At 48.5% G+C, this 13,442-nt stretch overlaps 3 protein-coding genes across 3 annotated transcripts; 1 reads left to right on the forward strand and 2 right to left on the reverse strand.

The window, feature by feature from the left end:
• Window positions 1-4,266: 4,266 nt before the first annotated feature.
• On the forward strand, window positions 4,267-6,723 carry FPSE_06254 (uncharacterized protein; the record flags this gene model as incomplete). The annotated part of the gene is made up of 6 exons (XM_009259372.1): window positions 4,267-4,444; window positions 4,507-4,738; window positions 4,804-4,936; window positions 4,985-5,034; window positions 5,126-5,618; window positions 5,668-6,723. The coding sequence occupies 6 exons, from the start codon at window positions 4,267-4,269 to the stop codon at window positions 6,721-6,723; spliced, it is 2,142 nt and encodes a 713-aa protein (XP_009257647.1).
• A 440-nt stretch (window positions 6,724-7,163) lies between these two features.
• Window positions 7,164-9,545, reverse strand: FPSE_06255 (uncharacterized protein; the record flags this gene model as incomplete). The annotated part of the gene is made up of 4 exons (XM_009259373.1): window positions 7,164-7,880; window positions 7,932-9,062; window positions 9,118-9,363; window positions 9,429-9,545. The coding sequence occupies 4 exons, from the start codon at window positions 9,543-9,545 to the stop codon at window positions 7,164-7,166; spliced, it is 2,211 nt and encodes a 736-aa protein (XP_009257648.1).
• Window positions 9,546-10,338: 793 nt separating this feature from the next.
• On the reverse strand, window positions 10,339-12,734 carry FPSE_06256 (uncharacterized protein; the record flags this gene model as incomplete). The annotated part of the gene is made up of 5 exons (XM_009259374.1): window positions 10,339-10,718; window positions 10,768-10,979; window positions 11,028-12,283; window positions 12,355-12,412; window positions 12,463-12,734. 5 exons carry the CDS (start codon window positions 12,732-12,734, stop codon window positions 10,339-10,341), a joined length of 2,178 nt encoding a protein of 725 aa, XP_009257649.1.
• Window positions 12,735-13,442: the final 708 nt, after the last annotated feature.

Consider the following 13,442-nt stretch of genomic DNA (forward strand, 5'->3'; position numbering starts at 1 on the left):
AATAGGGCTGCACATATGCTTGTTCATCCGTCTTTATTCCCGGCAAACTATGTTGCCATCTTCAAGTCACACGACACCAACTCTTGTTTAATGACACAAGCTGCCATCCGTAAACATAGGAATCCTAACTGCCGATACCTGTATTTGTCACATTCATGAATCAAGCCACTGCGGGACATCTCGCACTGGGGATAAAGACTGTGGTGGTAGCGGCAGACTAAAACATGAGGCTGTTGCAGAAGTGACTTGTATGGAATGCAGATAGATGAAAACAGGAGAGACATGCGAAAAGAAACCAATTAGAGATGGGATTCGCTTATTCGCGCTCTCGTACGTTGTTTCCGGAGGCGTTGTGTAACCAAGTTGCTGCAAGTTGACGATTAGGCTGCGGCTGTTGAGACGTCGTTCTATCCGCCACAAATAACCCCGCCTCTAATCGTTCGGGGGGTGTAATGATTTTGTAAAGCTGTAGAGCTACGTATCAGGACACTATGTGACTTGTCTGTCTGGCAGAACAGGACGGGGGTTGCCTTGAACCAAGCTAGAAAGTGAGACATTACTTGATCATACAACATAAACAACACAAGGTCAAGCATCGGCGAAGAAGACTAAATCAAGTTGAAATACAGAGTACACATTGGATCCAAAGGTCAGAAACAGGTCGGATTGTTTCCTTCCGAATAGCTAGCTATGTAATATGTTGGAATGTTATGCACCTTGGTGAAAGCTTCAAAAGCCGAGTTTGGCAACTCACACACAGCGTACGAGGAAATACCGTAACTTCGCCAATCATCAAACCAGGGCTAAGTTCACTTCTTATCCTCTGCTGGAAACTTACAGAGACAAGTAAGGCTCGGCTATACTCGCACCCAGGATGTTTCTTTGACGTGTAACTGACTGATAACCCACTGGCCCACCGGCTTACGAGTTCCTCAACTTACAGGACCCCCAGCGACAGTTTCAAGAGGCACAGAATGAGCAAATCTTTCAAGGTACAATATGGCACAAGATGAGAAATTTGCAAAGCCGGTGGAGGATCATGTTCACGAGCAACACACGTGGATAACCGATTGGTCAGTTGCACTGACTGTGGCCACAGCCCCTAGTCGAAATGGGCGAAACGAAGATAATCAGCTGAAAAGTTGAAAAGACAACTAAAATGAGGCGAGAGAATGGGAAACTGATGAGACAAGAGGAAACCCATATCCGTCGGCGACCGCTCTTGGCCCGTCTTGGCTCGGTCAGTGCTGCCGGAATGCATTTCTTCACCGAGAATGACAGCGGCATGGGATTGAGGGAAAAACACGATAAGTCGAGAAATGGAGCTGAAAAGATAGAGGATCCCTAGTGAATGACTAGAGCTATGTTTTAGGTAACAGGTTCAAGTGGTAGGCGTCAAGGTATGAGAGACGAAATTAACAAGTCAGGTCATGCTGTTTAGATCGCAGTCTTGGATTGTTTATTTCTGTGCCTAAAGCTTAGACGCCAGCTTTTCTGTTACCCGCTAGGCATGGCAGATTAACAAGATTAGCAAAACATATCGCGTACTCAGGAACAGAAGCACGGTCAGTAAAAACCAAACACAGACCCGTAATACGTAACCTTTTTGTTAACATCGGGCGAGCTACTGTCTTTGTCAGGCGATGTCAGAAACCTGAACAGTTGTCAGTGCTCATGACAGATTAGCATTGGACGCTTTCCCAACAATGCGATAGACTATTTGTCCAGCTATTTCCTGCATCCCCAACATTGAGGTCATGTTTTCTTTCACCATCAAATCTTTGTCCTCTGGATCCATGTTGTGGCAAACTTCGGAATGCGGCTAGAAGCATTTTCGAACATGGTGGAGCTGTTGGACAACGTGCCGGATGGGTCTGACATTGATTGATCTTGTTTTCTCTTGGCCACCATGAATCAAGAAGAGGAGACCGGCCGTTTCACTCGTGTGAGTAATAGAGCCACACTTGACGGGATTCTCCAATGTTGCTCAATGCGAATAGCCGCGCACGACCCAATCATGCTAGAGCAAACCGGGATAGAGCTTGCCATTTGCTGGAAACCGTCTATAGCAACCTCTTGGGTGTTGGAGAAACCACCAATCCAGTGTCTGACCGGGCTGTTTGTACAGCATGCACTTTTTACGTACAATCAAAAAGTACGCCCGTCTCGGTGCTTTTTCCTGCCTCCATCGTGTTGTCAGATAACTCAGACTGGCAGATGGTGTAAGCACGTGTTGGCGAGAAAGAGGGGAAAGTCAACAAAGAATGTTGTGTAATGCAGCCTGGTTTACATAGAGGTTGCTGTCGATCCTTTTCAATCCTTCGTCATCGATATGCTGCTTCGATGCGATGCAATGAGGATGGATATATAAAAGTTCGGGCATTATACTTGTCGATCCAAGGCGAAAGCAACGCCGGTAAAATCTTGAAAGTTCCCGGTCGGCGAGATCTGCGACCAAGTGACCACGGCGAGATGGAATGAATGCTCGAATGCGGCATAATGTGGGTGTGATGGAGCCATGGAACGACTCTATTGTTTCTGGAAGCTTTCCTATGACAGAAGCAAACTCGTGAGTGCCTGAGGCGGCAAGGATTTGTTCTGGAAAACAGGGGCCAAGGGGGTTTGTCTGAGTGTGCATCACATCAGACAGGTTTAATTTCTGTAACACGACGTCAAATTTGATCCTGAGCCAAGGCGGTTCGAGCGAACCAACGGCGAGATATTCCCTAGATGGCAGGAGAAATTGGTTGCTCCTGAATCTGCAGAGGTCGCAACGCCTCTTATTCAAATAAGCTCTGTTTGCATCCTCAACACCTCAGCCCAGTCAGAGACAGAATGTACAGATAGCGAGACGACCCTGGTCTGCAAGTGGGGGGCAGCCCTTTCAGTGTGTAAGACGCGGGCGTTAGGTCGACTTCTCTCTCCACCAGGGCGAGTTTGGCCACTGGTGTCCGATGGGATCCAATTGGTCGAGAGGAGGGTAGTGGATGACAAGGGATTGCATGGGTGTATCTGTTCGGATAGGGAGTGAAGATGTCCTTTTCCCTTCGTCTTTCCGGCCGTAGGCTGGGCTGTCGAACAAAACACGGTCGTGGCTAGCCTATCTCGCTTTGCAAAGCACCGAGCGTACGTTCATGCTATTCTAGATGAAGGAGGTGGTCGGTGTTTAGCAGAATGACCTGCTTTGGACAAGGCGGGCCTGGTGGATTCTCTAGAAGCATGGGCAACCTGGTGTTCCATTCATGTCAATGGTCTGCAGTGAACCCTCAACGCTGACTGGCCCGGGGAGGTTCGAGTGGGTGTGCGGTGGACTTTCCATCTTGCTTCTTCCTCGGCTTCCAGAGGTGGGTGACTGGAAGAATACTGAGCTCTGACTGGTGAGTGGCTTGGTCGGAGATTCCATTATGGAAGGCGTGCGCAGATGCGTCTCCACCACTGCACCTGCCTCAAAATCACCACCCATCTCGTTACAGACAGCAGGAGCAGGCACGGTACGTTCGTCCATCCCATCCCATCCCCCATACGTAAAAGTACCAACCTGGCAGGCACGGCTCGTACGCTATATCCGGCCGTACCTATCTAATCCCAACTGCCCGGGCCTGTCAAGAATCCTCTCAAACTTCTCCATTTCTCATCCATACCTACGTATTATTACTGTTATTAAAAACATAATATCCTCTTCCTTGTATCTGCGGTTTCGTTCCATTCCACCCTCGCTCCAACACTGGACCTATCGTAAACTCCAGCACTCGTCACATCCATCGACCCTCGCGAACCCGCACCCCGACGGCCAGCGACGCCGAAACTCCGACCCATGGTATCGTTATCGTACTTGAACAATACATCGACGCTCTATTGCTTTTGGTAAACTGTCGCCGATTGAAATTGGGATCTTGTAATAGAAGGAAACCTGTTTTGGTATCGATATTGGAGCCGACCGTCTCAAAACACTCTCATCTGCGGACTGGATCAATTGGACACAGCCCGGATTTCAGCGAATTACGATTTGAAGGGAAAGACGATCATTTATTGACTGGGTTCAAAATATCAGAATTGAACATTCTGAAAAAGAGTTGGATGAATTAATCAAACCATCGCCGACAACGAAACTTGGCTCCTATGCATTCCTGATCTCAACGCAACAGCGCCCGAAGAGGTGGAGATCAGTATCGCAAAACTCACCCCCAAGTATCCTCATATCGAACAACCCATGTCGTCGATAACAGATACCATCGCTCCCGATATTCTTTTACCATAAACTTCAAAATGCCAGACTATGACGACATGCTCCCCGAGCCTGCCTCCGGCTCTCATCAGGATCGAACTTGGGGCGGCAACAATGCTTTTCACAACTTTTTCAACGATTTCTCTCACATCCCTGACCCAAATCTTCGCCGCCGTCTTGCCTTGTCTGAGATTGACAAGGTTCCTTTTGGCGCATACCGTATGTAATGACGCTGAGTCGAGACATTGCCTATTGTATTTATTCTTACTGATGATCTCCAGATATCCGTGCTGTTTTAGTGGCAGGTGTTGGTTTCTTCCTGGATTCATATGATATCTTTGCTATTAACCTCATCACAATACTCCTTGGAGTCGTCTTCTGGGGAGATCCAAACCCTCAGAACGGGTTTAGCGGCAATGATGGTTACCTCCCTGACCGAGTTAACCAAGCTTTCAAAGCATCCACCAGTGCTGGAATTGTGGTGGGCATGATAGTATTTGGATGGCTAGCAGAGTTAGTACCCCTATCATCAACACTTTACCCTTGGACTACACAACCGTATACTAACATTCTATCAGTGGTTTTGGCCGACGACGTATGTATGGTGTTGAATTAGCCATCATTATCATGGCCACACTCTGCTGTGCTCTCATTTCTTCTAGCCCTGCTATGGGGTCAACCGGCCTCCTGATCTTCTGGCGCATCATCATGGTAAGCTCTCTGGACTCGCATTTGATAACATATATTGACAGAACCTAGGGAATCGGCATCGGCGGTGATTATCCACTATCCAGTGTTATTACATCTGAGTAAGTTGGATTCTCTAAATTTGTGGCTGGTTCAGCGTCTACCGCACTTTTAATATCGACTTTTGTTGAATTGAGCTGACTTAGACAACAGGTTCGCACCCACAAGGTGGCGTGGTGCTATGGTTGCTGCTGTCTTTTCTATGCAAGGACTTGGACAGCTTGCGGCTGCTATCGTTGCCCTGATCACTACCGTTGCGTTCAAGAATGCTTTTGTTGGCGTTGCTGATGAAAGCCTATGCGGTTTCGAATGCCGATTAGCTGCCGACCGAGCATGGCGAATTATCGTTGGAGTCGGCGCTATTCCTGCTTGTGCCGCCCTTTACTACCGAATTACAATTCCCGAAACGCCTCGATACACATTTGACGTTGAGCTCGACGTCGAAAAAGCCGATGCTGACATCAAAGCATACGTAGCGAGCAAGTCCAAGGGGTCATTCGATGTGGTCCATCAGGTTCGGTCCAAACGCTCATCTACGCGTGGCCTTAATGTGCCTCGCGCATCATGGTCTGATCTTATTGCCTTCTTCCGCCAATGGACCAACTTGAAAATGCTTCTTGGCACAACCCTTTCGTGGTTCTTCCTGGTAAGTATTGACAGCAGACTCGTTATTGCTTTATCTAATCTTTCTGAAGGATCTGGCTTTCTATGGTCTAGGACTCAACAATACCTTTATCCTCCACGCAGTCGGTTACGGTGCTGGCAACAATCTTTTCGAAAAACTTCAAAACCAAGCAGTGGGAATGATCATCTTGACTTGTGCCGGCTCGCTCCCTGGCTACTGGATGGCTATTCTCACAGTCGACACAATAGGACGAAAGCCATTGCAAGTCATTGGTTTCCTTCTACTCACAATTCTCTTCTGCGTCCTTGGTTTTACATACAACAACCTAACCCAAGGGGGCCTACTTGCACTGTACATTGTCGGGCAGTTTCTTTTCAACGCTGGCCCGAACACAACCACGTTCATTGTTCCTGGCGAATGCTTCCCGACCCGATATCGCTCCACTGGACACGGAATCAGTGCCGCTATGGGCAAAATTGGTGCTATCGTTGCCCAAGCTATCAGCATCCCTATGGTTCGTCAAGGAGCCTCGGAGAACTGCAAGGATGCTGAATGCACACCAAATATGCATCGGTTGCTCCAACTCTTTGCTCTTTTCATGTTATTCGGTACTTTTACCTCTTTGTTGATTCCCGAAACCAAGGGCATGACCTTGGAGGAGCTTTCTGGGGAGCCCCGGACGAGTTATAACTCGGGATGTAATGGAAGCATAAGTCTTGGATCACCTAAACTCAGGGCATGGAATCCTTTCCACGGTGGTCAACCTGCCGGATTCTCATATCCTAGGTCCAGAGCGAGCCAGTTTCGAAAGAGCGACCGTGTTGGCATCATGACGTCGCCGGAGCTCATGGCTGAAACATCTCGACTTCGAAAAACGCGTCTCTGGAGGAGACATCGCAAGGCCAAGTCGAGCAGTGGTACAGACATCGCCTTGAGCACCCGAAGCTCGGGCACAGCAGACGATGATATCTTCCCGGCAGGGCCACCTGCTGCTACAACAACGAGTCCTCCTCCGCCACCTCCCCCGAGTTGGGGAGCTGGCTGGGGACGGATAGACCGCGGAGGGCCACCTCCATTGTTGAACTCGGTTCAGCTACAGGATGTTGGTAGCCTCCTTACAAAATGATGTTTTGGATGAACAAAACTGGTGAATGATTGGCATATCACAGGCGTTGGTGGAATAATGAAATTTAGACTATGATACCTTAGATGTTTGATTTAGGAAATGTCGAATTTATGTCGGCAACCGGAGACTTGCAGGTAGATGACTGCAAATTGTACGAATGAATAACGAATGAAGAATCTCCACAACATTTACGTCCAAGATAAATCGTCAGTGACTTTGACTCTCAGATTATTAAATGTTTCTCAAGCTTGTGGTTTGGTTATTACAGATATCAAGTCACAGGTTGAGGGAGGGTTTATACATCGTCTCTATTGTCTACATGCCTTCCGGTTTATGACTTAATCTAGTTCAAATCTGAACCAATATGTCTATCATCTTTTTATGAACAAAAGAACTCGATCCTGAGCGTATCCTAGAGAAGCCTCATCTAAACATCAGTGTTAACCACGGAGAACCTTGAGAGCCTCCTTCAGGTTAGCAATGTCGCGAGTCAGCTTATCGCGGCGGTCTTTGCTGAGCATATCCTCGCCAGCGATTGCTTCAAGTTGCTCAGGAGTCATTTGAAGAGCAACTCTCTCAGAAAATACTGCAAGAGGACCATTTGAGGCATGAAGGAGGAAGTGATCGATAACTTGCTGGCAAACAACATCCACGAAGCGAATGCGGGCGTTGTCGTAGAAGGTGTGAAGAACATTGTGAATATCCCGACGGGTTGTATCGAGGGCGGTCTCTCCGTCAAGCTTCTGTTCAATAATTTTACGGGCTGCTGCCGCCAAACTTCTCATGGTGGTGGATTCTTCCACTGACCAGGAGGCTATGACTTTCTCAACGTCTTTTCCAAGGCCCTTAACGTGGGCAAACTTGAGGCGACCAAGAGCGTCGTTGAAGTTTGGGTCGTACGTCATGCTTTTACCCTCGAATTCGACCTCGAGCAGAAACTCGACATGGTCGATGGCACGACGGTAGCGTTTTTGGAGATCTTCGAGAAGGAACTCCCAGAGTTGACCGCGGATCAGAGGATCAGGACAGCACGAGTCTAGAACCGTTCGGATGAAGTGGTGGACAATGAGAATGGCGTTGGAGACGTGTGCTTGAGTCAGGGGACGCCATTTCTTTGATTGTTCTTTGAACGTGACGGGGATCATTTCGCCGCTGAACTGAAAAGGGTTAGTTTTGGAGTATGCTATTTGGTTGATTAACAAACTTACAGTTCCAATCTCGTAGCCTCGCGAGGTCAAGTACTGTTTCTCAATGTGGGACAGTATGTCTTCATCCAGAGGCTCGTCGCAATAATACGGTTCGTAAAGAATGTCATCCATCAAGTCGTCTTGGCCAAGCAAAGGAATCTCGAATGTCGTCTCCTCATACAGATCCTCTCTACTGACATCATAGCATTTCACATCGAGTTCATCAAAACCATCACTGTCTTGATCTGGCTTTTCCACTTTACCTTTGTCAGACTCAAAAAAGTTTCGCGTATGTCCCTTTTCGAAGAGAACCTTTCCAAACCCCTCGTTGATCTCACGGATGCGAGTAATAAGCTTGAGCTCCTCATTCTCAAAGATTCTGTGCCTGGTGTAATAAGCGTCAAGGCCGTAGTTTGTGATCTGTGCAAACCGGGCAGCGATGTTGCCGATATAGACACGCTGCTCTGCTTCGGTACCTCGTGACTGGCCCATTGATTTGAGGAGAGCCTCGCACTCTTTGCGCTTAGAATCAAGCTCGGAACGAACCTTGGGAAACTCGCTCTTTGTGCGATCCATTAGAAGCTGTTGGACACGGATCTTGAGGGCTGGAATACCGCATCGATCAGAAGAGATTCTGGTCCATGGGGACTCGGAGAAGAACTCTTTCTCTGAGCGAGTGCGTTCTTCAGGGCTGGAGGAACTGTCATCCGCACTTCTGTTCTTGACGATGCAGTACCCGAGCTCGAGATCACGGCGCCCACCACGAACAAGGTTGAGTACGACCTCCTTGTTGGCATTCTCGGTGACCAGGTCAGGCTTGGTCAGGACACCCAGGGTGCGCTGGCCCTCGGGATCGACTTCCTTGGCGTACGTGAGAATCTTTTGATTGGCGATATCGCCGTTGCAAGGGACGACAGCAAGGATGATAGTTCGAGATTCCTTAATGTATTTCTGCACCATGCCCTTGACAAGCTCGATATCCTCCTTGGTGGTCACTCCAGGAGTGACGTTCTCGAACATGCCAGGGACATCGATGACAGTCAAATGATCCTCGTTGGGGCCACTGATTTCAACGCGAAGGACATCACGACTGAATGCAGAGCCTGTGGAATCATCTTCAGAATCTGACTTGATGCCCATGACCTTGGCTGCCTACGATGAGTTAGCACCATGTTCAGCGTGGGCAGATGAGGAGGATTCGACACACATCTTGGAAAATCTGGGCGAACTCCTCGGCGTCGAGATTAGTGGCCGTTCGATGAAAAGAACGAGCTTGTTCGGAGTCGGCATCGGCAGCGTGAATGGATACGACGATACTCTGAGTCTCTTCTCGTCGACAAATGATTTCGGTCGCGTGACGAGTGCAGAGTGTCACTGAGCGCGGGAAGTGAAAGCCAGTGAGAGATTCGAGAACACTCGACTTTCCAGCACTCTGGTCACCTACTACCACCATCTAGAGTAGCGTTAGTATTAATACAAGACGTAATTTGCCGAATATTTGGACTCGCCAGGACATACCTGAGGAAGCGGGACCATGTTCGAGATACCAAGCTCTCGAAGCTTGTCCATCTTGTCAAGCAGGGCTCGATTGCCGAGGCCCTGCTCAGACTTGACTGTCTTTGATGTAGTCGTCATTGTGACAGATCAAGAAGATAGCTATGATGTCTACCGCTTGATGTATCCCTATTGTTGCTCGCAAGGGAAAGTTGATGCCAAAATATGAAGAAGGTGTTGTGGATGAGATGATGAAGATGAAAGTGAACAGACAGAGGAGGAGATTTAATTTATACACCAAATCACTGCGCGCTTCTGCATGCTGCAACCCGAGAGCAGTGAATTGTCGTCAATGGGCTGGGAAGGGATGTTGGTTGGTTGCCGTGCCTAGCAGCTGTACGAAGCCGCCCATCAATTCACCAAGGCGCTTCACGATTGCTACACTGCCTTGCAGATTACCAGGGACCATTTCGATAGATACAAATGTTGTTTAAATTCTGACTTTCCATGTTGTCTTTTACAAGTCTTTAAAAAAGATGAGAAACGGCCAAGTCAAGGATCTGTTGTATTGTCGTGATGAACATGAATGAAGAGGAATAGTATATTGATCTGATCAATCCAATGAATGAATTAACCAGGGCTTCTACCTGCTTTGCAGATCACATCCTATTCCCAGAACCCTTGCTTCAGCTTGTTTGAGGTCGGCCTCCTGCAGATGGACCAACACACTGCGCCTCAGCCACCCGGTCGACCTATCCATGTCGATCACAATGCCGAAAGGCAGATGAGTTTATACACTTGACAGACAAATTATGCTGAATGTGACAGAAATGATATTCAATTGACTTTATGCATGGGTATCTCGCTTAAACAAACGCCAGTACTTTTCCATCCCTTCCCTTTCCATACTATAAAGGGTATCATGGGTATCAAACTACCACAAAGAAACGACTTCTGTAACAGGCAATCCGCATGCAGAAATGAGATCCTGCCTCTTCATATACCAGGCCTCGAGAAGTGCCATCTCCACAGCCCCAGAGGCCTCTGTGAGGTTCGCCAACATGGGCCCAGTCTTGGGATCCAGTGCCGGGTCCAGCGCGCCACGCGGAGAAGTGCATCGCGATACAGGCTGCAAGGCTGACTCTAGAGCATGTACGAAACGCTCAGATAGTGAGCTGATTTTATTTGCGTATTGCTTTGCTGTGGCGAGGCAGCGTCTTGCTTCGTCGGTTATGAGGACGGGGTTGGTGATGACGTCTCTGAAGAGAGGATGTTGAACTAAGATAATGAAAGTCATGCCGACTATGCTCAGAACTAATCTAGGGTTAGAAAGAGTGCTTCGATTAAATTATTAAAGACTTACCAATGGCAGATTGACTCTCAGGAGGTCCGTCAAAAGTGATCAACCTCTTTTCGCGTGCCATGATATCCTCAAGTTCCACACTTGCAGCGTAGCAGGACTCGAACAATCCCGCAAGCATCGATTTAGCCATCAGAGACGCTGGCTGCGTTGTGTTGCTGCTGATGAGCTTCATGATTGCCGCTCGGGGAATCAGAGCCTTGGTTTCGAGATATCTATTCATGTTAGTCATCGAGTCACATATTGTTGAGTTATCATCGTACCTCATGCGTAGCAGAGTAGCCTGGCGGCGAAAGATTGCTTCGGGCTGTGTGCAGGGAAACTTGACACGCAAATGCTCGGGTAGAGCAGCATGCCATTCCTCCAACTCACAGTCAAGCTTGAGTGCAGTAGATAAAATGTCTGGGGTTGTTTCTTTACAGCTTGTTTTCTGGCTGAAGTAGGCATCGTGAATAGGTTGCAGGATGTTGTCGGAGAGTTTCAGTGTTTGGTTGAAAAACGATATTTTTGAGGGCATGTCGCAAGGCTGGCTCCTGTTGATGTTATTTGCATAAAACTCAAGATGTTCGTCGTCAATTTCTTCGGGCAGTGTGCCAAATGATGGTCTTTGACTCTCAGAAGAGTTTTGCATTCTAACAAGTAGAGCACAAGCACACCATGTTCTCCTTCGCTCCTCGCGCTCGGCCTGCGCTTTTCCTGGTAGTTCGACATGAAGCATAAGACCCTCTGCAAGACGATAAGCCATCCCAGTCAAAATCCAACTCTCCTGAGGTGCACCCGCCCGTCGCAAGAACCGAGTGTGAACAACTAACGCCTGCACTACAGGAAGAGAGGCTACGGACAAAAGATCGACAAGCAGCAGCGTCTTGGCCTGTTGATGGAATTCGTATGCATGAGCGAGGTGAGACTCGGCGGATTCGGTGACCGTCGATTTCGCGAGTTGGCCGATGGCAAGCATTCCGAAAAGGAGAGAGTACGTAGCGGCGAGTTCGGTTGCTTCTTCGAGGGGAATGTCGCGACGATAACGAGAGTTGGCGACAGCAATGAGGCGATGGTACCGTTGATAGAACGATGGAAGATGGACAATAGGCATTGTGATCCAGTCAATGTTGAAATACTCGGCTAATAGCTCGTCCATAAGGTCTGCTGGAGGGAGGGTGATCTTCTGGAGCATCAAAGCAGCCTTGACGTTGGAGGAATAAGAACCGAATGAAGAGGGCTTGACAGGAGCGGCATCCTCGAGATCGTCGGTCAAGGGTGGACTTGCACCCATGGGATGATGCTGGCGAGAGTAGCAGCTTGCAGGCTCATGAACCATGGGTAGGGAACCGGCTCTGGCAGGGATGCTGGGGAGAGGATACCCAGAATCGACATGAATTGGTGGAAGAGCATGATCAACAGGTCTCGGGGGACGTGTCATACGCTCCGAAACTACACTGGGAGATGTAGAGTATTTTCTCCATTCATCATGCGCAGGTGTATTCGCGGCGAATGCATCGCGGCCATGAGCGACAAGCTCCTGTGAGGTGTAAGTAAATTGACCATGACGAGTGATGATATGAGCAAGGTACTTGGTCTAAAAAGACTTACCAATTGCCTTTCTTTTTCTTCGAGCTCTTGTACTCGTTTTTGAAGAGCGCGAATATAACTATCAAAAGTCAATTCCTATCTACATGGTGGAATTCGTATGTTGCTCACCTGCGCGACGAAGCGATAGACCCTTCGTGCTCAATTTCGGGATATACACACTGCTCCGCACAAAGACCTCGTCTGGAACACGAATCGCAAACAGGACGGGCACCATCGCAACGAATTTTACGATCGCGACATTGTCGACAAGCGAGGGATCTCGCTTTTCCGGGTCTTGCAGAAGCCTGTCGGCGCGTCGCAGTTGGGGTGGCCGACGACCCGGTCGCGCAGGTGTTGCCGTTGCCGTTGCCGGTGGGGGTGGAAGACTTTGTTCTTGTCATTGTCTCGTCTTGTCTCCGGAGGGAGAAGAACAATAACAATCAAAGTATGAGGTCAAATTAAGGTAGAGAGACCGTCGTCATTGATGAGGAGGTTCGTTCAGGTTCAGCAGAGGAGAAGTGGTCAGGTCAAATTTTGGATTCGTCTATCTTTAGGCCGGTCGCTTTCCCCCCTTGACTCAGGCATTTTGGCTGGGCTTGACCTTGCGAGTTGGTCTAAGACGGGCACCGGGGTGGCCATTTTGAGCGGTTGTCGGTAGTTTGTTGTCGGAGGTTTGGATTGATGTCGAGTGGAGATTTTCAGTAGTACGGGTACGGGTATCGGACCATCGGCGAGGTGATTGGAACACGTGATGAATGTGACGATTGTGTAGAGATGATGTAAGGATTCAATGAGATGATAACTCAGTCGTTATTACCTATGTAAGTCTCTGTGACTCTATATAATGCACCCCAGATAAAGGGTCTTGATAGATTTTAGTGTTGTAAAAACCCTCCACTACAGTACAGTACAGCGGATACTTGACATCCGTGACAGTTCGGCCGTCGGTCGGCGGCTACATTCATTGGCGTTGCTGATGATCGGCTCCATCGAGGGTTTAGACAACTCCCCGACCTCCCCGACATCCAGAACAAGGGTCCTTTTTAGTTTGTTATTACGTACTGACGGTGATCAACTCATACCTCTTAATATTCTGTGCAAGTGCGGGG

Source organism: Fusarium pseudograminearum, chromosome 3 (genome assembly GCF_000303195.2).
Source record: "Fusarium pseudograminearum CS3096 chromosome 3, whole genome shotgun sequence".
Lineage (NCBI taxonomy): Eukaryota > Fungi > Ascomycota > Sordariomycetes > Hypocreales > Nectriaceae > Fusarium > Fusarium pseudograminearum.